Source organism: Salmo salar, chromosome 02 (assembly GCF_965601325.2).
Source record: "Salmo salar chromosome 02, fSalSal1, whole genome shotgun sequence".
NCBI classification, from domain to species: Eukaryota; Metazoa; Chordata; class Actinopteri; order Salmoniformes; family Salmonidae; genus Salmo; species Salmo salar.
This window is the reverse complement of record NC_138292.1, coordinates 77,550,001-77,574,795: the sequence shown is the minus strand read 5'-3', so window position 1 is coordinate 77,574,795 and position 24,795 is coordinate 77,550,001. Positions and strand designations below refer to the sequence as shown.

Sequence of the window (24,795 nt, the reverse complement as noted above, 5' to 3'; positions counted from 1 at the left end):
TATTTTAGATTTTAATACATAACCATTTATATGTTTTTGGTACATGTGTTTCAATTTACTTTCTGATTTTTTTGTACACTCACATGGAAACCATAGACTGAAATACAAAATTCTGGTGTGTGGAATAGAGAGGAGGGAAGTATTGTGTGGATGGGAGGTTCTGCCTGTTTTTCAACAGGTTGTAGACTCGAAGAGGGAAACTGCAATGTCCAGGCGCTGCTGCCCTCTTTGTTCTGAGTGTTTGCAGTGATAGTGTGAGCTGAACAGATTAGCTATAAAAACACCATGTGCCAAGTCTGATAGTTGTCTTGCTCTTTCTTAGCAGATAATGACAACTTGACAATAACAGTAGCTGATGTAATGAAGAGTTGGAGGGTGATTGGTAATGGAGGACATCAGCTGGATCCATGTCTGGGTGTTAGGCAGAACCCCTAGGTCCTGGAGAACAGGAGCAAAGGGAACAAGGTAGGAGACAGACGTAAACAAGCAAACACACAGGTTAAATGATTATCAGGTATGTAAAAATACAGTTATTGAATGATTTAATTTAAATGTTTGATTAGACATGCAATAATGTTCATGGAAGACAGAAAAGAAAGGATACCTGTCTAATTTTTGATGTCAGTTGGCTTGGTAAGGGAAGGTCCCTGGAAAAGATAGAGAGATGAGGTGTGAGAGAAGCTCCAGGGTGGTGTCATGACCACTGGAGTCATACACCTTAACAGTACCTACCTGGAAGTGGCGGTTACTTAACGTGACCCAGTGGTTAGCCTTGAGATTGACTATTTGGAGAAACCCCTGGGCCAGTGTTGGTACTGCTGACAGCATGGCGATGCCATCCACCATGAAGCAGCAAATGCAAATAGTTATCATCTGAGATTTTTATATTCACCTTAACGGATGTTGATCCCAGCTAAGAGCAGCAAGCTTTCCCGGGTCTCGCCTTCCTTTCATCCTTCTTCCAAGCCAAGTCATTCGCTCGGATGTCGAAGCACTTGGTCCCCTTGATTCTTCTCAGGTGGCTCTCCTTCTCATGTGCCCTGTCCATGTTCAGTCTCATTTTGATTGATAATAGAAATAAATGCAATCATATTTCATATTATTACAAATACATCTCTTATATATCTCAAGGAAAGCCAGAAGAATAAATTTACAGCGGACAATAATTGTTACCTGGTCAAAAACCTCCACATCCTTCTCAGTTCATGCCTGAAGGTTCGACAACTTCCACCACATCAGGTGGAGTATCAGTGACCTCAAAGTACGTTATACAAAAACAGCAAAAGAAAAACACTAAGTCAATCAAATAAATGTATACTACAGTATATGCAATAATGTTATACACAATTGCATCATTCCCTGTGGCTCAGTTGGTAGAGCATGGTGTTTGCTACGCCAGCATGGTGTGTGCAATGCCAGGGTTGTGGGTTTGATTCCCACGGGGGGCTGGTACAAAAAAAAAATGAGTGAAATAAATGATACTATCGCACATTCAATTATGTTATTATTGTAGACTATAGACTACTCCTGTATCTACCTTGTACAATATCGTAATCATTGAATGAAATAGTGTACCATCCACATTTACAATTTAATTGATCAATTAGATAAATAATACTAGCACATACAGTTACATTGTTGTAGAATAGGCTACTACTGTATCTACACTATATTAGGACACCGTTGTGATTTTGTCAGGCATGGTTTTAGGTCTTCTATCGAAGTTGCATGTTGTACCTTGTTTCCCTTCTTCAGTGAAAAGTAGTTATTTCATTTACAATTGAATTAATTCATTAAATAAATAATACTAGCACATAAAATTACGTTATTATACACTAGCCTACTCCACTATCGACACAGTAGATAATATTGCCTATGTGCTTTCGACAATACGTTATCAACAAAAAAGTATTATTTTCATATAAACCACATTTGCCTTAACACAGTAGACCTAAATATTTTCTAACGATATCACAAGTTAAATATAACCTACTTACTCCTCAATTGGATCAAGGACATCTTGGTAATTATTTTCATCGCTCTAATAATGAAACTATCTGGGGTAGACACTCGAAAATCGCTTCTGCCACTTATAAAAAAAACAAAATAAATGAATGTCTGTGTTGCCGCCGAGCTCTCAAATACCGTGCCAGTCTCTCACTCTATGAATGGTCACTGCTATCCAGATTCCTTGGGATGTCCTTACCCTGAACCCTAAACTAACACTAAACTTAACCATTTTATACATTTATACTTGATAGAGGTATGGACATCCCAAGCATTCCGAATAGCACGGACCCTCTGGGGAAAGCATATGAACTTCTCTGTAAATAATATTGCCTATGTGCTTTCGACAATACATTATCAACAAAAAAGTATTATTTACAAATAAACCAAATTTGCCTTAACGCAGTAGACCTAAATATTTCCTAATGATATCACAATTTAAATATAACCTACTTACTCCTCAATTGGATCTAGTACATCTTGGTAATTATTTTCATCGCTCTAATAAGGAAACTATCTGGGACAGACACTCAAAAATCGCTTCTGCCACTTGTAAAAAAACAAAACAAATGAATGTCTGTGTCGCCGCAAACTCTCAAATACCGTGCCAGTCTCTCACTCTATGAATGGTCACTGCAATCCGGATTCCTTGGGATGTCCTTACCCTAAACTAACACTAAACTTAACCAATTTACATTTATACTTGATAGAGGTATGGACATCCCAAGGATAGCAGGGATCCTCTGGGAAAGTCTATGAACTGTTCTATTCGACTGAAGGGACATCCCAAAGAGCCGAATTGCACCTATGACCTCCTCTGAAAGCCGTGGACACAACTCTTATTGGTTGTCTGATGTGGAACTGGTAACAACACAGTCTGTGATTGGCCAACAACATTTAGATCTGTATACAGCGAGATACGATAACATACTATGCCATGCGGTGTTGAGGGAAAGACAGAATATCTACAGATTGGGCATCATCTTTTCTAGGCCATTAGCGATAACAGGAAATACACAAGCCGTAGGCTACACTATAGTTCAAGGTGGCTACCTCGGAATGTCTGCTTGCACGGGAACAAACGGATAGCAGTTACGTTTCTAACATTTATGGTTGAGATTTAATTAATATAAATATAAACTATGCACATTATGACTTTCATTAACACGCGATGCAGACGTTAGTATCATGTCAGGTGGTACGGTTGCCTTATGTAACAGTGTAGGTTCCGTCCCTCTCTTCGCCCCAACCCGGGCTCGAACCATGGACCCTTGCACACATCAACAACTGACACCCCACGAAGCATTGTTACCCAGCCGCGGCCCTTGTAACGCAAGGGGAAACCCTACTTCAAGTCTTAGAGCGAGTGACGTCACTGATTGAAATGCTATTAGCGCCATCACCGCTAACTAACTAGCCATTTCACATAGGTTACACTTATATATGTCCCTTATCACCCCCCATACAGGACCGTTGGCTACAGCAGCACCTGAAAACTAGGTCAATGAATGTGTGGCGGCTCTCCTACATCTGGATGCGTGTGCAGCAGCCTACTGCATGGGGACTTCTGTGATGGAACAGCTTCGCAGAGCAGAAAGAATGGAAATAATGTCCTGAAAAGTGGATCAGCATACCACTACAACCCATCATCCCCAAGCCCACTGATGCCAACGCAGCAAGTGACCGCGCATTGCTCGCAGTGGCAATAAGGAACAACACCTTAATTATCAGGCCGTGGTGACATAGACGGTCTCGCACGCGTCCCGTAATTCTGCGCCGCAACACAGCAACAATTAGGATTTAAATCGCTGTTATATATTTTGTATTTCTTTCGCCGGCAGCTGCTGCTGCTGCGGTAACACCCCTCTTTGTAGATCGCGTGCACTCCTCCTCCCTCCTCCCTTCCTTCCCGGAGCGGCTGGGTGGACTGGTGGGGCTATGGAGGATGCAGGTGAGATGAGGAAAACATCCACGGTACCGGATATTAAACCGTTGGATCAGTACGACTTCAACCGAGCCAAGGTGTGCGCCAGCGTCCGGTGGCTACTGGCGAAGTCATACGGATCCGCAGGTAAGATGGGCTTTATTTATCATGGGCGATTTACCGGTTGACGTTTCTCCCGTTATTGATGCAGTTGGCCGGTGTCCCTAGGCTATAACGGGGAAATTGACAGGCCACAGAGGTTCATGTTTTTCCCAGGGCGTCTATTGGACACAATCACGGATATTTACTGTTAATAATAATGGAATAATTCTATTTTATTCGAAAAAGGTTTATGTTGTCAAGGCTACGATGTGTCTGATTATAGACTACAGCTAGATGTGACAGGCGACTCACGCACAAAGCATCTCAAACGCTCACACCCATGCTTCTATCCTCTTCATCACAGGCTGTTAGCTACTGCATCTCTGGCCATTTCACTCTCACAGGTGAACGCGTTGAATGCCATATGTTACAGAGTATCTGTTCATTCATCTTTTTATTTTGTATTTTAAATAAGGTGACTCTATAGGTTCAGAAATCAGAATGGTTAAGAAAGAGAAGGCCTTGATTCAAAGGGGCAGCTGTTCGCCTACAGACGTATGGGCGGAGGAGGATAGTTCTATCGTCAGTTCATCTATTATTTATATCGCGGCCTGTAATACTATTGGACGATAATATAGGCCTACACTCCAAGATCAACAGGCCTATCTGCTAGTTAAATGTGTTGCACGCGCCACATATCAGGCTAATATGAGTGTAGGCCTATGCCACCGTGTGCGTGGTAGCCTAAATGGATATCCCTTCCATATGTATGTCAGTGTTACACGCGCACACGCATAGGCTACATCACCGTGGTCCAGCCTCCTCGTAGCCATACGCATGCATTGCTTGTGTGTTATAGATTGTATTATAGGTTCACACAATCGTGTGAAGGTGACACTGCCACTCATATAGCCCGTGGTTAAACGTCAGCTATACAGCTGCCACAAAGGAACAAGGTTCCACCACCACCGATAGGCGAAGTGGATAGATTATGACCACGTTGCTTTCACCTGCCAATTTATATCAGATTAGCGATTGTACCCCTACCATTAAGGAAAGGAGACGAGGAAAGGATATAATCTCGCCTAATCGTTTTTATGTAGCCTACACATTTCCCTGGCAGTTGCACCTGGGGGTTCCCTTTGTCAACCTACAGGCCTGCTAACACGTCCATTTTGTAGAATTGTAATGTCCTCTGCAGCGCGCAGTAGGACGCAACGTCTTGGAAGGTTCAGATAGAAATAGCCTATGTAGAAACAATGCATGTAAAATATGGGACATGTAGAATATGGAACATGTAGATTCGGGAACATATAGAATATAGAACATGTAGGCCTATAGTTGATTTAACCTTTATTTTGGCAGGGAGTCGTAATAACCTCAGCTCTGTTCATGGCAGTTCTATCGGGAACATTTTATTTGGATAGTTTGTAGATGGTTTGTAGATGTTCAATAACTGTCAACAACATTTCAACTAACTATCTACTAACCCTAGCCCTAACCTTAACCCTAACCTTAACCCTTACCCTAACACTAACCCTTTTTCCAAACCTAACCGTGACCTTAACAAGCAGTTGCTTATCAACAGTGTGTTGATAGTATGACCGTCTGTAGAGCATCTATATGGGACCATCCAAATAAAGTGGGAGCATTCTATCTACATGTGGCTACAGAACGTGGTATTGAGGTCTTGGGGTGGAGAGTGGACTGAGGATTGGTTATTAGGGAAATAGAGAAAGTGTAGTTTATTCCTGTGGGAGCGTTCAATAGCAGCCTGTCTGTCTATCGTGAGTTTGAGCCTCTTAACTGTATCGATTCCCGTATGTAGAAGACTACCTGCCGTATGTTGAAGGCTACCTGCCGTATGTTGAAGGCTACCTGCCGTATGTTGAAGGCTACCTGCCGTATGTTGAAGGCTACCTGACGTATGTAGAAGGCTACCTGCCGTATGTAGAAGGCTACCTGCCGTGTGTTGAAGGCTACCTGACGTGTGTTGAAGGCTACCTGACGTGTGTTGAAGGCTACCTGACGTATGTTGAAGGCTACCTGACGTATGTTGAAGGCTACCTGCCGTATGTTGAAGGCTACCTGACGTATGTAGAAGGCTACCTGCCGTATGTAGAAGGCTACCTGCCGTGTGTTGAAGGCTACCTGACGTGTGTTGAAGGCTACCTGACGTGTGTTGAAGGCTACCTGACGTGTGTTGAAGGCTACCTGACGTGTGTTGAAGGCTACCTGCCGTATGTTGAAGGCTACCTGCCGTATGTTGAAGGCTACCTGCCGTTTGTTGAAGGCTACCTGCCGTATGATGAAGGCTACCTGCCGTATGTTGAAGGCTACCTGCCGTATGTTGAAGGCTACCTGCCGTATGTTGAAGGCTACCTGCCGTATGTTGAAGGCTACCTGACGTATGTTGAAGGCTACCTGACGTTTGTTGAAGGCTACCTGACGTATGTTGAAGGCTACCTGACGTTTGTTGAAGGCTACCTGACGTATGTTGAAGGCTACCTGACGTATGTAGAAGGCTACCTGACGTATGTTGAAGGCTACCTGACGTATGTTGAAGGCTACCTGACGTATGTAGAAGGCTACCTGACGTATGTTGAAGGCTACCTGACGTATGTTGAAGGCTACCTGACGTATGTTGAAGGCTACCTGACGTATGTTGAAGGCTACCTGACGTATGTAGAAGGCTACCTGACGTATGTTGAAGGCTACCTGACGTATGTTGAAGGCTACCTGACGTATGTTGAAGGCTACCTGACGTATGTTGAAGGCTACCTGACGTTAGTAGCCTATTCCCGATAGAAATCTCAGTCAGCCCAATGCGGAAGTTGAAAAACAAACGTCAACATCTGGCACACTCACTGCACAGATGCACTCTGTCTTGCACTGTAACATCGGTATTATAGTGTAAACTGTTAAAGTAAGTGTCTTCATCAAGGTTAAGTGACTTCTAAATCTATAAGAGATCAATAGAGGATCCTGTGTCAGACATGATGTCTGTGTGTGTGAGGTGGTGTGTGTGTGTGTATGTGTGTGTGTGTGTGTGTGTGTGTGTGTGTGTGTGTGTGTGTTAAGGACCATAGTCCTGCTGATAACAATGGCTGTAAACATAATGTGTCCTATCAGACGCAGCCTAGATCAGATCCCTCTCCTTCTTCCCCTTTCTGTGTTAATGAACACATTCCATTGTGTGTAGTTTAGGCTCCAGTGTGTGTGTGTGTGTGTGTGTGTGTGTGTGTGTGTGTGTGTGTGTGTGTGTGTGTGTGTGTGTGTGTGTGTGTGTGTGTGTGGTGTGTCTTTACCACAGGAGGTTGGTGGTATCTTATTTGGGGAGGATGGGCTCATGGTAATGACTGGAGCAGAATCAGTGGAATGGTATCAAATACAACAAACACAGTTTCCAGATGTTTGTTGCCATTCCATTTGCTCCGTTCCAGCCATTATTATGAGCCGTCCTCCCCTCAGCAGCCTCCACTGGTCCTTACATAGCTGTGTATGTTGTATACAACCCTCCTTGCCATACAGTCTCAGTCAAAGCCTCTGTTTGTTTTGAACCTCCACTGCCCTGTGTGTGTTTCTGCTGTTTTAGCGTTCTTAACCTGTTTCTACTGGATTAGATTAGCATGATGCTAATTGGGTTAGCTGGGCCCTGCTCAGCAGTCCAGAGCCACAGTCATTCCTTTTGATTGAGACGGAATGGCTTTCTCCTCTTCTGCCGTTCCCATGGCAACCAGCGTTCCATTTATCCCCAGTGTTCTGTAGCTTGAATACACAGAGTTGAACCTAGTACAGTTTTGTGTGTTTGTGTGTGTGTGTTTAAAAAAAAATAATATATATTTCACCTTTATTTAACCAGGTAGGCAAGTTGAGAACAAGTTCTCATTTACAACTGCGACCTGGCGAAGATAAAGCAAAGCAGTGTGACACAGACAACAACACAGAGTTACACATGGAATAAACAATAAATAAGCCAATAACACAATAAACAAGTCAATGATACAGTAGAAAAAAGTAAGTCTATATACAGTGTGTGCAAAAGGCATGAGGAGGTAGGCAATAAATAGGCCATAGGAGCGAATAATTACAATTTAGCAGATTAACACTGAGTGATAAATGAGCATATGATGATGTGCATGTAGAGATACTGGTGTGCAAAAGAGCAGAAAAGTAAATAAAATAAAAACAGTATGGGGATGAGGTAGGTAGATTGGGTGTGCAATTTACAGATGGACTATGTGTGTGTGTGTGTGTGTGTGTGTGTGTGTGTGTGTGTGTGTGTGTGTCAAGGACCATAGTCCTGCTGATAACAATGGCTGTAAACATAATGTGTCCTATCAGACGCAGCCTAGATCAGATCCCTCTCCTTCTTCCCCTTTCTCCCTCTATCAACAGCCCACCTGGAATTATTGTCCTCTCTCTTTCTTCTTGGAGCCCACTCCAATAGAGGAAGGAGAAGAGGAGAGGAGGAGGAGAGGAGAAAGGAGAGAGGAGGAGGAGGGGAGTAGTCCAGTCCAGAGTTAGATATTTCTTCCTTCCTTGCCAGTGGGAGAGCTGCTCCAATCTCTCAGATCATCCTTCCCTCTCCTAGAACAGCAGAGCAAGGGGATGTTGGTCCCTGAGCCCAGCCGAGGGATGTGTGTGTTGCAGTGCGGCATGGCACCACACACACACACACACACACACACACACACACACACACACACACACACACACACACACACACACACACACACACACACACACACACACACACAGTCGCCTGGTTGAGTTGTTCATGCAGATGATGACATTATATCTGTCCTCTGTGTGATATGTCTAGAGAGAGAGAGAGATGAAGAGAGAGAGAGTCTGTACATTCACTCTTTCATCCTTTCTTTCTCTCTGTAGTAATTGATTGAGAGTGGGAGAGAGTGAGATAGAGGGGGGGAGAGAGAGAATGTTCAGGTAGTCCTACAGTTCTAACTCTATAGGTTGTCCTCTGTACCCCTGTAGAGAATGTTCAGGTAGTTCTACAGTTCTAACTCTATAGGTTGTCCTCTGTCTCCCTGTAGAGAATGTTCAGGTAGTTCTACAGTTATAACTCTATAGGTTGTCCTCTGTCTCCCTGTAGAGAATGTTCAGGTAGTTCTACAGTTATAACTCTATAGGTTGTCCTCTGTCTCCCTGTAGAGAATGTTCAGGTAGTTCTACAGTTATAACTCTATAGGTTGTCCTCTGTCTCCCTGTAGAGAATGTTCAGGTAGTTCTACAGTTATAACTCTATAGGTTGTCCTCTGTCTCCCTGTAGAGAATGTTCAGGTAGTTCTACAGTTCTAACTCTATAGGTTGTCCTCTGTCCCCTTGTAGAGAATGTTCAGGTAGTTCTACGGTTCCTCATTGTTTACCCCTCTCCTCCACCATAGAGAATGTCCCGGTGGAGCTGCGAGAGCCTCTGTACAGAGACAAGTATGAGCAGGAGCACCTCAAGCCCTCCGTCTCCCAGCTACTCCTGTCCCCTGAGCTGTACTGTAGGACCCAGGCCCTGCTCCACGGGGTCTCCCAGCCCGCTACTCAGGGGCCCCCAGGGGACAACTCCGCACTGCTGCAGCTCCTCACCAAGAGGGGCCTGGAGCCCAGGGACCAGGATGTGGCCATCACAGAGGAAGACCTCAGCCACACGCCCATCAAGACGGTGTGTTACAGTGTGTGTTACAGTGTGTGTTACAGTGTGTGTTACAGTGTGTGTGTAACCCTAACGTTACTCCTATCATTGATCCTTTGCTCTCTCATGATTGGCTCATGGTCTGCTTCTCTCTGTCTGATTGGTCTAGAGGGCCCACCTGGTCCTGATTGACTCACTGATGTCACTGGCTGCCATGGAGACGGTGGGCAAGGTTAAGATGACGGCAGAGGCGGAGAAAATGGGAGGCGGGGCTCCGTGGGAGAATGCCCTCCTCTTCTGGGTTAACCGGGTAAGACCAGAACACGACCAGAAGATGACCAGGTCATTCTAGAACACAACCAGGTCATTCTAGAACACAACCAGGTCATTCTAGAACACAACCAGGTCATTCTAGAACACAACCAGGTAATTCTAGAACACAACCAGGTCATTCTAGAACACAACCAGGTCATTCTAGAACACAACCAGGTCATTCTAGAACACAACCAGGTCATTCTAGAACACAACCAGGTCATTCTAGAACACAACCAGGTCATTCTAGAACACAACCAGGTCATTCTAGAACACAACCAGGTCATTAGGGCTGAGCGATATGGCAAATAAATTATCACAATATATTTTTTTTTCATTCGATAACGATAATTATCACGATATTAATCAAATAATGTTTAAAAGGTGCATATCTGCTTCAGACTCAAGCCTGCCTGAACAAACCAAATATTTTAATGTGTCTTATTTATTGTCAGAAGTAGAACTCACAAATAACATTTTAACTCCACTTTTTTTTAAAGCTGTAAACCCTTACATGTCATGAGCAAGAAATACAAAAATAAATAAACAAGTAGTGCAAGTCAATATACATTATAACTGTTAGCCTAATGGTACATCACAGTTGAAGCTGGGGTAGTTGTTTATAACTGTTAGCCTAATGGTACATCACAGTTGAAGCTGGGGTAGTTGTTTATAACTGTTAGCCTAATGGTACATCACAGTTGAAGCTGGGGTAGTTGTTTATAACTGTTAGCCTAATGGTACATCACAGTTGAAGCTGGGGTAGTTGTTTAGAACTGTTAGCCTAATGGTACATCACCGTTGAAGCTGGGGTAGTTGTTTAGAACTGTTAGCCTAATGGTACATCACCGTTGAAGCTGGGGTAGTTGTTTAGAACTGTTAGCCTAATGGTACATCACAGTTGAAGCTGGGGTAGTTGTTTATAACTGTTAGCCTAATGGTACATCACAGTTGAAGCTGGGGTAGTTGTTTATAACTGTTAGCCTAATGGCACATCACAGTTGAAGATGGGGTAGTTGTTGTCTTACAAGTTACAAGCAAGAAAGCCAAGTCTGTCTACGGTCTCTGGCTTTAAAGCTACCCTATGGCAGGTCACTACGCTGCAACCTGTGCTAATAACACGCTCTGAGGGGGAGCTGGTCACAGGAATGCACAGGTAGCGCTTTGCCAGATAGCTGACTTTGGGAAAGTGTTTTGGGGGGTGGATCTTCCACCAGTCCAGTGGATTTGGTTTCACTGTCGGCATCAGGAGACTGAAGGTAGCAGCTGAGTTCCTTGTCTACCAGCTGGATTTCAGTAAGACCTGTGGTGGTGGAGCATGGCTTCTTGAAAAAACGGCCCAGTGACTTTCTCTTTTTAGCTGTCAGTTGTGGTGAAGTAGCAACAACGTCTCCCTGTGCTGGGCCTGGGTTTTCATCTCCCTCATTCACCATCTCTGAGACAACTCTTGCTTTTACGTGGCCCACCTTCTCCTCTTTGATGTAATGCGTTTTAAACCGAGGGTCGACCAACGAGGCTATGTCCAGGAGGTCATCTGTGGCAAGGTCATCATATTTCTCATTCAGATAGTCCATGACTACCGTTTTGATGGTTTGGTTGAGCTCTGTTTCACCATCAGGTTTCATGACCTCTGTATTGAACAGGTGTAGTACTGGCTTCAGGTAAGACACAGTGACATAAGACTCACCAGACAGAGCATCTGTGAATTCTAGGAGTGGGGTCAATGCCTGGTTGATGGACTCAAGAACATCTATATCTGTACAGGTGGGAGCAAAGTGCCGGGTCTTCTTGTCTCTGGACAAGACCTGTGAAATGGCTTTCTCCTGCTCCGGTACTCTTTGCACCATCTTTTGACGTGATCCCCAGCTGGTAGCTGTGCTGGGGTAGGTTGTGTTTGTTTTGAACAACTGTCAGGTCTCTCTTCTTTTTCCACCAATAGGAAAAGGCACCCACCACTTTCTTACACAGTCCAATTGCTTGATCCACCCGTTTGTCTCTACCCACTCTCTCTAAGAGAAATCGAGATTTTAATCAAATGTTAAAATCACAATAATCCCTTTAGTTATGTACAAATGTAATATTTAACTTAATCAGTTGATGAAAAAAATGCACATTTAGTTTCATCTAACCAATCACTTCCATATACACAATTGACAAGGTTACTTACCAATGGCCAAGTGCAGACGATGTCCAAAACATTGCAGTCGGGTCCGTTTGTTGATTTGAGCGGCCTTCACCACGTTCGCACCACAATCCGTTGTAATGCAGACCTGTCTGTCTTGACTGAGTCCCCAGGAGGCAAGAGCGTCAATGAGCCCCTCTGCTATAGCTTCACCCGTGTGGTCGTCGGGAAAGTATGATGTTTGAGGCATTTATTTAAAAGATTCCAGTCTTTGTCAATATAGTGGATCGTGAGGCTAATGTAAGGCTCTGACGTGTGACTAGACCACAGATCGGTATTAGTAGCAAAATACGTCAAATCTGTCTTGAACTGTTCTTCAACTTTTTCCCTACACTCGGCGTAGTGTTTAGGCAGTGCGGTGTGTGTAACGCGGGTCGTACAAAGGGGACCAAGGCGCGGCGTGTGAAGTGCTCATATTTTACTTTAATGAAACACTATATCCAAAAACAACACAAAAAAGCGACCGTCAACAGTTCTGTCAGGTACAAGGAACAAAACAGAAAACAACTACCCACAAACAGGGGGAAAAAAACACCCCTACTAAATATGACCTTCAATTAGAGGCAACGAGGAACAGCTGCCTCCAATTGAAGGTCAACCCAATAAACCTCAACATAGAAATAGATAAACTAGAAACTCAAACATAGAAATAGAGAACATAGAACAAACACAAAAACACCCCCTGTCACACCCTGACCACTCTACCATAGAAAATAACAACTTATATTGGTCAGGACGTGACAGTGTGAGAGAAATGTTTGCGGCCAGGGAGCACGTACCTGAGGTCAATTAAATTGAAAAGCCTATTGAAACCTTCCTTTTCGACTGTGCTAATTGGTAGCATGTCCTTAGCAATGCAATGCATAATAGCATTTGTGATGTCTTTGTGTCTTTTCGATGTTTGCTCGTAGGGCATAAACGCTATCAGTGTTGACTTCTTCGGGTGAACATCCCTAGATTGGCTGGTGCTTGAGGGGCGTTTATCAATACCGTGGCGCAAACTCAAACTTTCTGCATGTTCCTAAGAGTGATTTTGTTTCAGATGGGGAAAAAGGTTTGTCGTATTACCAGACTTGGTAGCCACCTGTCTACGGCACAATTTGCACCGAACATTGCTCTGCTCTTTGTCGGACTTCAAAAAGCCAAACCACTTCCAAATAACTGAAGCAGCTGAATCTGCTCTTGCTCCTTCTCCATGGCTATTACTGCCACTGTTTTTGCCTACATCACTCATTGTTCGTGGTTAATAGTGGTTTACTCCATCACTCGAGGTGCAAAGTGGTTTTTAGTGGGCGTATACCTCTCCACGTGTTTATTGTCACTTCTCTGCACGTTCCTGCTGCGTCACAGAGGTGAAATGGACTGCTGTACCTAATTATTCTATATATTGTATATCGTTATCGAAAATTAATCTAAACGTTTTTGTATCGTTATTGAGGGAAGTAATTACTTCGATATATATATATTTTTACCTCTATTTCGTGGTATCCAATTGGTAGTAGTTACAGTCTTGTCTCATCACTGCAACTCCCGCACGGACTCGGGAGAGGCGAAGGTCGAGAGCCATGCGTCCTCCGAAACACAACCCAACCTAGCCACACTGCTTCTTGACACAATGCACATCCAACCCGGAAGCCAGCCGCACCAATGTGTCGGAGGAAACACCGTACACCTTGCTACCGTGTCAGCGTGCACTGCACCCGGCCCGCCACAGGAGTCGCTAGTGCGCGATGAGACAAGGATATCCCTGCCAGCCAAACCCTCCCTAACCTGGACGATGCTGGGCCAATTGTGCGTCGCCCCATGGGCCTCCCGGTCACGGCCGGCTGCGACAGCCTGGGCTCGAACCCAGAATCTCTGGTAGCACAGCTAGCACTGCGATGCAGTGCCTTAGACCACTGCGCCACCCAGGAGGCCCCACCTCGATATTTATTGATATTGATTTATCGCCCAGCCCTACAGCTCATTCTAGAACATGACCGGAAGAACAACCAGAACATTCTAGATCAGAAACAGGTCCTTTTAGAACATCAATAGGTCTTTATAGAACCCTAGAACACGACCAGGTCATTCTCGAACACGACCAGAACACAACCAGAACGTTCTAGATCACAACCAGGTCATTCTAGAACACGACCTGGTCATTCTAGATTAGGACCATGGTACTGTTGACATGTGATTGTCTCTAACTGTCTGTCTCTCTCTGCAGTTGAATCAGAAGTTGAGAGAGAGCACTGAGGATGAGGAGGTCCCATCCTGCACAGACCCACAGCCTGTTCAACCAACAGTTAGTACACACACACATACACACATACATAAACACACACACGCATACACACATACATAAACACACATACATAAACACACACACACATACATAAACACACACACACACACACACACACACACACACACACACACACACACACACACACACACACACACACACACCACACACACACACACACACACACACACACCACACACCTGCAAGCATTTCTAAACATCAAAATAAGACTGCTACTAAAGACTAAACTGCTGTGTCCCTAAAGTTTCTATCACTTCTACTGCTTTCTCTTTTATCTATCTCTCTTCTCTCTCTCTCTCTCCTCCTCTCTCACATCCCTCGCTTCTATATGGCAGTGTCCCACCCGCTGGTACTGGAAACTGGTCCCAGTAAGTGTTCTCCTTTTTATCTCTCTCTGTCTCTCTCTGTCTCTCTCTCTCTCTCTCTCTCTCTCTCTCCTCTCTCGCTCTCATGATATGTCGGCCTCATTGTATATAATGTTTCTCTTTCGAAATGCTAGATACTTTATATCAAACCACCCCCTCTTTTCTCTTTCTCCTCTTTTCTCTCTCTCTTTCCCTCTTTCTCTCTCCCTCTTTCTCTCTCCCTGCTAATGTGACACTATATACATGACCCTGACCTTATGAACTTTGAACCTCTGAGGTTATAGTCACTGACAGAGGGTCCGTATTCATGAAGCGTCTCAGAGTAGGAGTGCTGATCTAGGATCAGTTTGGCTTCTTAAATATTAAGGAATAAAAGGAGGGAGGGGACTGATCCTAGATCAGCACTCTGAGAGGCTTTATGACTACAGCCCCTGATCCTGTGGTTAAGGACAACTCACCTCTCATCATCTACCTCTACACTGAGTGGACAAAACATTAGGAACATCTGCTCTTTCAATGACATAGACTGACCAGGTAAATCCAGGTGAAAGCTATGATCCCTTATTGATGTCACTTGTTAAATCCACTTCAGTCAGTGTAGATGAAGGGGAGGATTTCTAAGCCTTGAGGCAATTGAGACATGGATTGTGTATGTGTGCCATTCAGAGGGTGAATGGACAAGACAAAAGATTTAAGTGCCTTTGAACAGGGTATGGTAGTAGGTTCCAGGGTCACAGGGTTTGTGTCAAGAACTGCAACACTGCTGTGTTTTTCACACTTAACAGTTTCCCCTGTGTATCAAGAATGGTCCACCACCCAAAGGACATCCAGCCAACTTGACACAACTGTGGGAAGCATTAGAGCCAACATGGGCCAGAATCCCTGTGGAACACTTTCTACACCTTGAGTCCATTCCCTGACGAATTGAGACAAAATGGGGTGCAACAAATGTAATGTAGGAAGGTGTTCTTAATGTTTTTTACACTCAGTTTAGATGGTAGAGGGGGTGATGGGGCTAGAGTAGGGGGAAGTTCCGGCCTGATCTTTGGTCAGTTTGTGCATTTTCCCCACTAATGATTAAGGATTGGGGGAGGGGAAACTGATCTTAGATCTGTACCTAGGGGAAACTTCTTTCCTGTGCATCGTGGGGAGATGAGAAGGGGGTTCTTACCTTAATGTATCTCTGCCCCCCCCTCAACCCCCCTGTCCCCCGCCTCCCCCTCAACCCCCCTGTCCCCCGCCTCCCCCTCGTCACGTGACTGTGTATGGCAGTTCCCATGGCGACCTGTGGGTGTTTACGCTTGTCCTTCTCTCTGCCATCCTCATCCAGCATGCCATCGCTTTTTGTTTGAAGGAGGAGTCTGGGAATAAACCTCCAGTGGTAACGTATACGCCACTCTTCCCTTTCCTCTCCTCCTCCTCCTCCTCCTCCTCCTCCTCCTCCTCCTCCTCTTCCTCGTCTCTCTCAGCTAACAGACAGGCAGCCATACAGACAGAAAGACACTCCAACCCTGCAGCTACTCTCTCTCTCTCAGCTAACTAACAGACAGCCAGCCAGCCAGCCAGCCAGCCAGCCAGCCAGACAGCCAGCCAGCCAGCAGACAGACAGACAGACAGACAGACAGACAGACAGACAGACAGACAGACAGACAGACAGACAGACAGACAGACAGACAGACAGACAGACAGACAGACGGACAGACGGACAGACAGACATTCCAACCCTGCTGTCTGGGGATGGAAACACTATATATTATTTATTCACTGTTATTTATGATTTTATTTTATACATGTATGTTTTATCAACATTTCTTGTTGATTCACATTCTGGTCGGAATGACACATTGGGGCTGATTTGATCGGTTACCCTCTATCTGGTCTTGATGTACACTTCCACACTTGTACACTTGTGGCTCCACCATATTGCTGTGTCTCAACTATCCAGTTCTTTTCAGTCTGCTAACACAGTTCTCTAGAGGAAGGAGCTTGTCGTTTTTCAGTCTGCTAACACAGTTCTCTAGAGGAAGGAGCTTGTCGTTTTTCAGTCTGCTAACACAGTTCTCTAGAGGAAGGAGCTTGTTGTTTTTCAGTCTGCTAACACAGTTCTCTAGAGGAAGGAGCTTGTTGTTTTTCAGTCTGCTAACACAGTTCTCTAGAGGAAGGAGCTTGTTGTTTTTCAGTCTGCTAACACAGTTCTCTAGAGGAAGGAGCTTGTCGTTTTTCAGTCTGCTAACACAGTTCTCTAGAGGAAGGAGCTTGTCGTTTTTCAGTCTGCTAACACAGTTCTCTAGAGGAAGGAGCTTGTCGTTTTTCAGTCTGCTAACACAGTTCTCTAGAGGAAGGAGCTTGTCGTTTTTCAGTCTGCTAACACAGTTCTCTAGAGGAAGGAGCTTGTCGTTTTTCAGTCTGCTAACACAGTTCTCTAGAGGAAGGAGCTTGTCGTTTTTCAGTCTGCTAACACAGTTCTCTAGTGGAAGGAGCTTGTTGTTTTTCAGTCTGCTAACACAGTTCTCTAGAGGAAGGAGCTTGTTGTTTTTCAGTCTGCTAACACAGTTCTCTAGAGGAAGGAGCTTGTCTTTTTCTGGTCTCACTTGATTTCTTCTTTCTCCTTAGTGGTTCAGTCACTCAAGTGCCTTGTGGTTGTACTGCCTGTTGTTCCACTGCATGTCCACCAGAGAGCGCTATAGTCTCAGCTCACACTGCTTCATCACAACTCTTTTCTGCACTTCCTCTCTGTCTCCCATCCCTCTTTTCACTACAATGTATCGTTTGACATGTGAGCCATAACTCTGCTCAGCGTGTGCGCTTGTGTGTGTGTGTGCTCAGCAAAGTATTGTGCTGCGGTAAGTCTTGTGCTTGGTTTGTCAGATTTCTTTTCTCTGCTGTGTTGGTGGATTATTGGCTGGCTGTGGAGGTTATGACATGTCTTGATCATTTCTCAAAACGTCGTGGCAAAGTCATCTGTATTGTGGGGTAATTCTGGGCCTTTTGGTCTCAATAACTAATTCAACAATAGGTTAACTGTTGTTTTTTTCTCTCTCTCCTTCTCTCTCTCATGTCTCTGTCCCTCCCTCCCTCCCTCCCTCCCTCCCTCTCTGTCAGATCCGTTATAGGAAGGATAAGGTTCTGTCAAAGCAGACTCCTACTTTTCCTCTGGTGTCTGGTGTAAGGGATCTGTCTAATGGCTGTGCTATAGCTGCTGTTCTGCACTACTACTGTCCTAACCTGCTGCCACTGGAGGGTACACACACACACACACACGCACGCACGCACGCACACACGCACGCACGCACGCACGCGCACACACACACACACACACACACACACACACACACACACACACACACACACACACACAGATATCTCTGATATCTACCCCTCTCCCTTCCTCCCTCCTCTCCTCTCTCCTCCCTCCTCTCCTCTCTCCTCCCTCCTCTCCCTCTCCTCCTCCCTCCTCCTCTCCCTCTCCTTCTCCCTCCTCCTACCCCTTCACCCTCCTCCTTCCACTCCCTCCCCCTCTCTTCCTCCCCCTTCACCCCTCTCCCTTCCTCCCCCTTCACCCCTCTCCCTTCCTCCCTCCTCCCTCCTCTCCTCTCTCCTCCCCCTTCACCCCCTCCTCCCCCTTCACCCTCCTCCTCTCCCTCCCCCACTCTTCCTCCCCCTCTCCTCCTCCCTCCTCCTCCCCCTCCCTCCCTCTCTCCTCCTTCCTCCCCCCTCCTCCTTCCTCCTTCCTCCCCCTCCCCCTCTCTTCCTCCCCCCTTCCTCCCCCCTCCTCCTTCCTCTCCTTCCCCCTCTCTTCCTTCCCCTCCTCCTCTCCCTCCTCCCTCCTCTCCTCTCTCCTCCCCCTTCACCCTCCTCCGTCCTATCCACCCTCTTCCTCCCCCTCTCCTCCTCCCTCCTCCTCCCCTCCCTCTCTCCTCCTCCTCCCCCTCCTCCTTCCTCTCCTTCCCCCTCTCTTCCTTCCCCTCCCCCTCTTCCTCCTCCTCCTCCTCCTCCCCCCCTCTCCTCTAGATGTATGTCTGAAGGACACCATGTCTGTAGCAGACAGTCTGTATAACCTGCAGCTGATCAGAGAGATCAGTGAGACCAGTCTACAGAGGTGCTGTCACCTGGAGCTGGAGGACCTGCTCTACGCCCCGCCCACACTACACGTACGTGCAACTCTGTCAATGTCAATGTATAAGATCTCTCCACAACACTACACGTACGTACAACTCTGTCAATGTCAATGTATAAGATCTCTCCACAACACTACACGTACGTACAACTCTGTCAATGTCAATGTATAAGATCTCTCCACAACACTACACGTACGTGCAACTCTGTCAATGTATAAGATCTCTCCACAACACTACACGTACGTACAACTCTATAGAGCTGTCTCTGTCCAGAACATAGACTTACAGATGTAGGAACATACAGATGTAGGATCTTAATTTGAGCCACTTTGCTACAGCAGGAAAATAATCCTGCAGCAATAGGAGAATGTGGATTATTATGTGGATTATAATATAATGGACATTTTTTGTAGGGGTTGATACATTTTTCATTAGGGAAAATCAAGTCTGACATTTTTAAGCGGACATTACAAACTTTAGAAGCCTTTTTAAACCTTGAATACCCTACAAATTCTCATCAACAGTTCGAGGTTCTAATTTAAAAAATGAATCTCTCCAGAAAAAGTATTTCACTGTTGCCGCCTGTTATAGACCCCCCTCAGCTCCCAGCTGTGCCCTGGACACCATATGTGAATTGATTGCCCCCATCTATCTTCAGAGCTCGTGCTGCTAGGTGACCTAAACTGGGATATGCTTAACACCCCGGCAGTCCTACAATCTAAGCTAGATGCCCTCAATCTCACACAAATTATCAAGGAACCCACCAGGTACAACCCAAAATCCGTAAACATGGGCAACCTCATAGATATTATCCTGACCAACTTGCCCTCCAGATACACCTCTGCTGTTTTCAATCAGGATCTCAGAGATCACTGCCTCATTGCCTGCATCCACTATGGGTCCGTGGTCAAACGACCACCCCTCATCACTGTCAAACGCTCCCTAAAACACTTCAGCGAACAGGCCTTTCTAATCGACCTGGCCCGGGTATCCTGGAATGACATTGACCTCATCCCGTCAGTTGAGGATGCCTGGTCGTTCTTTAAAAGTAATTTCCTCACCATCTTAAATAAGCATGCCCCTTTCAAAAAATGTAGAACTAAGAACAGATATAGCCCTTGGTTCATTGCAGACCTGACTGCCCTTGACCAGCACAAAAACATCCTGTGGCGGACTGCAATAGCATCGAATAGTCCCCGCGATATGCAACTGTTCAGGGAAGTCAGGAACCAATACACGCAGTCAGTTAGGAAAGCAAAGGCTAGCTTTTTCAAACAGAAATTTGCATCCTGTAGCTCTAACTCCAAAAAGTTTTGGGACACTGTAAAGTCCATGGAGAATAAGAGCACTTCCTCCCAGCTGCCCACTGCACTGAGGCTAGGAACACTGTCACCACCGATAAATCCACGATAATTGAGAATTTCAATAAGCATTTCTCTACGGCTGGCCATGCCTTCCTCCTGGCTACCCCAACCCCGGCCAACAGCTCCGCACCCCCCGCAGCTACTTGCCCAAGTCTCTCCAGCTTCTCCTTCACCCAAATCCAGATAGCAGATGTTCTGAAAGAGCTGCAAAACCTGGACCCATACAAATCAGCTGGGCTAGACAATCTGGACCCTCTCTTTCTAAAATTATCCACCGCCATTGTTGAAACCCCTATTACCAGTCTGTTCAAACTCTCTTTCGTATCGTCCGAGATCCCTAAAGATTGGAAAGCTTCCGCGGTCATCCCCCTCTTCAAAGGGGGTGACACTCTAGACCCAAACTGTTACAGACCTATATCCATCCTGCCCTGCCTTTCTAAAGTCTTCAAAAGCCAAGTTAACAAACAGATCACTGACCATTTCGAATCCCAACGTACCTTCTCTGCTGTACAATCCGGTTTCCGAGCTGGTCACGGGTGCATCTCAGCCACGCTCATGGTACTAAACGATATCATAACCACCATTGATAAAAGACAGTACTTAGCAGCCGTCTTCATCGACCTAGCCAAGGCTTTCGACTCTGTCAATCACTGTATTCTTATCGGCAGACTCAACAGCCTTGGTTTCTCAAATGACTGCCTCGCCTGGTTCACCAACTACTTCTCAGATAGAGTTCAGTGTGTCAAATCTGAGGGCCTGTTGTCCGGGTCTCTGGCAGTCTATGGGGGTACCACAAGGTTCAATTCTCGGGCCGACTCTTTTCTCTGTATATATCAACGATATCGCTCCTGCTGCGGGTGATTCCCTGATCCACCTCTACGCGGATGACACCATTCTGTATACATCTGGCCCTTCTTTGGACACTGTGTTAACTAACCTCCAAACGAGCTTCAATGCCATACAACTCTCCTTCCGTGGCCTCCAGCTGCTCTTAAACGCTAGTAAAACTAAATGCATGCTTTTCAACCGATCGCTGCCCGCACCCGCCCGTCCGACTAGCATCACTACTCTAGACGGTTCTGACTTAGAATATGTGGACAACTACAAACACCTAGGTGTCTGGCTAGACTGTAAACTCTCCTTCCAGACTCGTATTAAACATCTCCAATCCAAAATTAAATCTAGAATCAGCTTCCTGTTTCGCAACAAAACCTCCTTCACTCATACCGCCAAACTGTAAATATCCCATCCAATCTACCTACCTCATCCCCATGTTGTTTTTAATTGACTTTTTTGCTCTTTTGCACACCAGTATTTCTACTTCCACATCATCATCTGCTCATCTATCACTCCAGTGTTAATTTGCTAAATTATAATTACTTCGCTACTATGGCCTATTTATTGCCATACCTCCTCACGCTATTTGCATATACTCTATATAGACTTTTATTTATATTGTGTTATTGACTGTACGTTTGTTTATTCCATGTGTAACTCTGTGTTGTTGTTTGTGTCGCACTGCTTTGCTTTATCTTGGCCATGTCGCAGTTGTAAATGAGAACTGGCCTACCTGGTTAAATTAAGGTGAAATAAAAATAAAAAACAAAAAGAGTGATCAAATGAAGATCCTACATCTGTAACTCTACTTTAACCTACCACTTCCCCGTCTGTAAACGACAGCTGGTCAGCTAGAATGTCGTTACTGGATTATTACTGTAAAAAAGGGTTCAATTAAAAACGTATACATTTTTTATTAAAAGTTACAGGTGTTCATTCCCCTGTTCTCCTTCAGGTGAATATCATGAGTTTCATAGCAGAGCTGCTAGGATGGTTCGAGGTGCATAAACCTGAATTTGTCAAGCCATTACTACCTCTAGACCTGACAGGTAGGGGAGGTCTGTGTGTGTGTGTGTGTGTGTGTGTGTGTGTGTGTGTGTGTGTGTGTGTGTGTGTGTGTGTGTGTGTGTGTGTGTGTGTGTGTGTGTGTGTGTGTGTGTGTGTGTGTGTGTGTGTGTGTGTGTGTGTGTGTGTGTGTGTGTGTGTGTGTGTGGTGTGTGTGAGAGAGAGAAAGATAGTGGATAGAGAGAGAAAGAGAGAGAGAGAGAGAGAGAGAGAGAGATTCGACTGCTGTATAACCTGTTTATTTGGTGTTATGGTTGATAACATGAATAGGTTTCTCTGTGTGCCAGATGCCTCGGGGTTGTTAGACTGCACCAGTCCTGTCAGTGGGAACAGCAACAGGTAAAATCAGGACACACATATTCATTCTACATATAGTTATTGTTTGACAGTGCATAGCAACCGGGAAACTACAGCAATCGATCAAGTGCAATGCATTTCCATGTTCTTTCACATCCATTACTATGAGTCTGTGTTATATACTGAATCTCATTGGCGTCTCTAAAATGGGAAGTTTTCAGGAGTCTTTGTCATGATATGTTATGGGTCTAGACCCCAAAGAGCAGTGAGAAACCAAACAGAAACACATCCACATGGCCTGTTTATTGTATCTATGGCAGAATAAGACGTGTCGTATATTACAGATGAATAATAATGTGTTTTCTGTTCCAGTGGCTCTCCCTCCTATATCTTCAAACAGCCCTTTGTCCCCATATCCTCTCCTGCGTCACCTGGTAAGAGAGATGAGGATTCTGGGTAATGTAGTTTAAAGCTGCCTTTCTGCGTCTGTGGGCTTTTCCTCAATTGCATACTCCTCGTTGTCCTCTCCCCTCGTCTACTTCTCAAAACCCATTGGAGGGTAAAGGTCAGAGGGGAGGGACCCCTGGCTTTCTCATCCAATGGGTTTTGAGAAGACGAGGAATATGCAATTGAGAGAAGTCTAAGTGTTGGAGATGTCTTCCTGACTACATCTCCCTTTCTTTCACATTTAGAAGGGAACATGTGGACCAAGAAACAGATCTGGTGAGTAGGGTGGCTGACTGTTTCAGCCTGTGGAAATATATATTTAGGACCATCCTCCCAGTTGATTGAACCTCTCTCTCTCTCTTCCTCCCTCTTTCTCTCACTCTCTGTCTCTCTCTCTCTTCCCCCCTCTCTCCATCTTTCTCTCTCTCTCTCTCTCTCTCTCTCTCTCTCTCTCACTCTCTCCCCCTCTCTCCATCTCTCTCTCTCTCCCTCTCCATCTCTCTCTCTCTCTCTCTTCCTCCCTCTCTCCCTCTCCATCTCTCTCTCTCTAACTCTCTCCCCCTCTCTCTCCAGTCGTCCTCTCTCGGCTGTGACCTTCAGTATTCCATTCGGTCTAGACAGTGACGTGGACGTTGTCATGGGCAACCCCGTGCATTCTGCCAGCACCAACAGCCTGACCGCCGGCGTGCCCGCCATGATGACTTCATCGAGCATGATGTCATCGGGGATGACACGGGTCCCCTACTGCCCCCCCGAGGACCTCAGTCACCTGGTCAGCGCCTCTGTCCCTCAACGCTCCTCCTGGGGCCCGCACACACACTCACACACACCGGCCCTAGGGGAGCTGCCGACCGTCAAGATCATCCACACTCCTGGAGGAGGAGGAGAAAGAGGTGGAGGAGGGAAAGGAGGAGAGAAAGGAGATAAAGGAGGAGAGAGAGGAGGAGGAGGAGGAAGAGGAAGGCCAGAGCCACGCTTGTGTCCAGAAGGAGCTCCTGCAGGTTTCTTCCTTCATTCTCCTGAAGACAACCTGACCCAGCTCAGCAGCTCCGCCCCCTGCCGCTCCGGAATGCTCTACCGGCCAATAGGAGGGGAGGGGGGCGGAGGAGAGAAGCGGAGAGTGGGAGGCAGGGAGAGGGGGGAGAAGGGGAGACGGACATCGGATGGCTCGCGGGACGATGACTCGGTCCTCCGCGACGGAAGTGTGGACTCATCGGAAGCTTCCGACGACCTTCCTAGAAACGCCCCCGGCAACGTCCGCCCTGGCCACGGTCGTCACGGCAACGGCAGCATCAGCAACACCGGTGACAGTAGCGGCAGCCCGCAGATGACGAGCTTCGCGGAGCGGCGGGACAGAAGGAGACAGCCGGCCGCACCGGGAGAGGAGTCAGCCAGCACCCCGACCCCCACCACCCCCACCCTCCATACCCCCACCCCCACCCTCCATACCCCCACCCACACCACCCCCAGCCCAGGAGGGAAGCACCCTGAGCCGGGTACAGAGGCCTGGGAGCTGGGGGCCCGCCTGGAGGAGAAACGCAGAGCCATCGAGGCCCAGAAGAGACGCATAGAGGCCATATTCACCAGACACAGACAGAGGCTGGGCAAGACTGCCTTCCTACAGCTGAAGAGAGGAGAGGGAGGAGAGGAGCCTATATCTCTGGAGGAGCGTCTCAGCCGCATGGAGGAGCAGCTGAAAGAGGAGGAGGAGAAGGAGGAGAGAGAAGTGGAAGAGGAGAAAGGGAAGAAGAAAGATAAGGCAGACGAAGGGAACTCCCGCCCGCAGGCGCGATTGGAGAAGCAGGTGACGTTTTCCATGG

The 24,795-nt window shown here is 46.2% G+C and overlaps 1 protein-coding gene across 2 annotated transcripts in view; it reads left to right on the top strand.

Annotated features, from left to right (window-relative positions):
• The first annotated feature begins 3,779 nt into the window (after positions 1–3,779).
• The window catches only part of LOC106592921 (calmodulin-regulated spectrin-associated protein 3), a 26,644-nt gene continuing 5,628 nt past the window's right edge, over positions 3,780–24,795 (top strand). The window contains exons 1-13 of one of the 2 annotated variants that reach the window (XM_045710036.2): positions 3,780–4,078; positions 9,442–9,710; positions 9,850–9,990; positions 14,384–14,461; positions 14,818–14,850; positions 16,178–16,228; positions 17,950–18,088; positions 18,859–18,998; positions 22,122–22,215; positions 22,519–22,570; positions 22,901–22,962; positions 23,221–23,251; positions 23,549–24,795. The exon at positions 23,549–24,795 is cut by the window's right edge and continues 1,190 nt beyond it. In XM_045710036.2, coding sequence (XP_045565992.2) covers positions 3,946–4,078; positions 9,442–9,710; positions 9,850–9,990; positions 14,384–14,461; positions 14,818–14,850; positions 16,178–16,228; positions 17,950–18,088; positions 18,859–18,998; positions 22,122–22,215; positions 22,519–22,570; positions 22,901–22,962; positions 23,221–23,251; positions 23,549–24,795 — 2,470 coding nt within the window. In that variant the 5' untranslated portion in view covers positions 3,780–3,945. The remainder of the gene's footprint in view (positions 4,079–9,441; positions 9,711–9,849; positions 9,991–14,383; positions 14,462–14,817; positions 14,851–16,177; positions 16,229–17,949; positions 18,089–18,858; positions 18,999–22,121; positions 22,216–22,518; positions 22,571–22,900; positions 22,963–23,220; positions 23,252–23,548) is intronic. The other variant, XM_045710039.2, reaches the window with a different exon arrangement.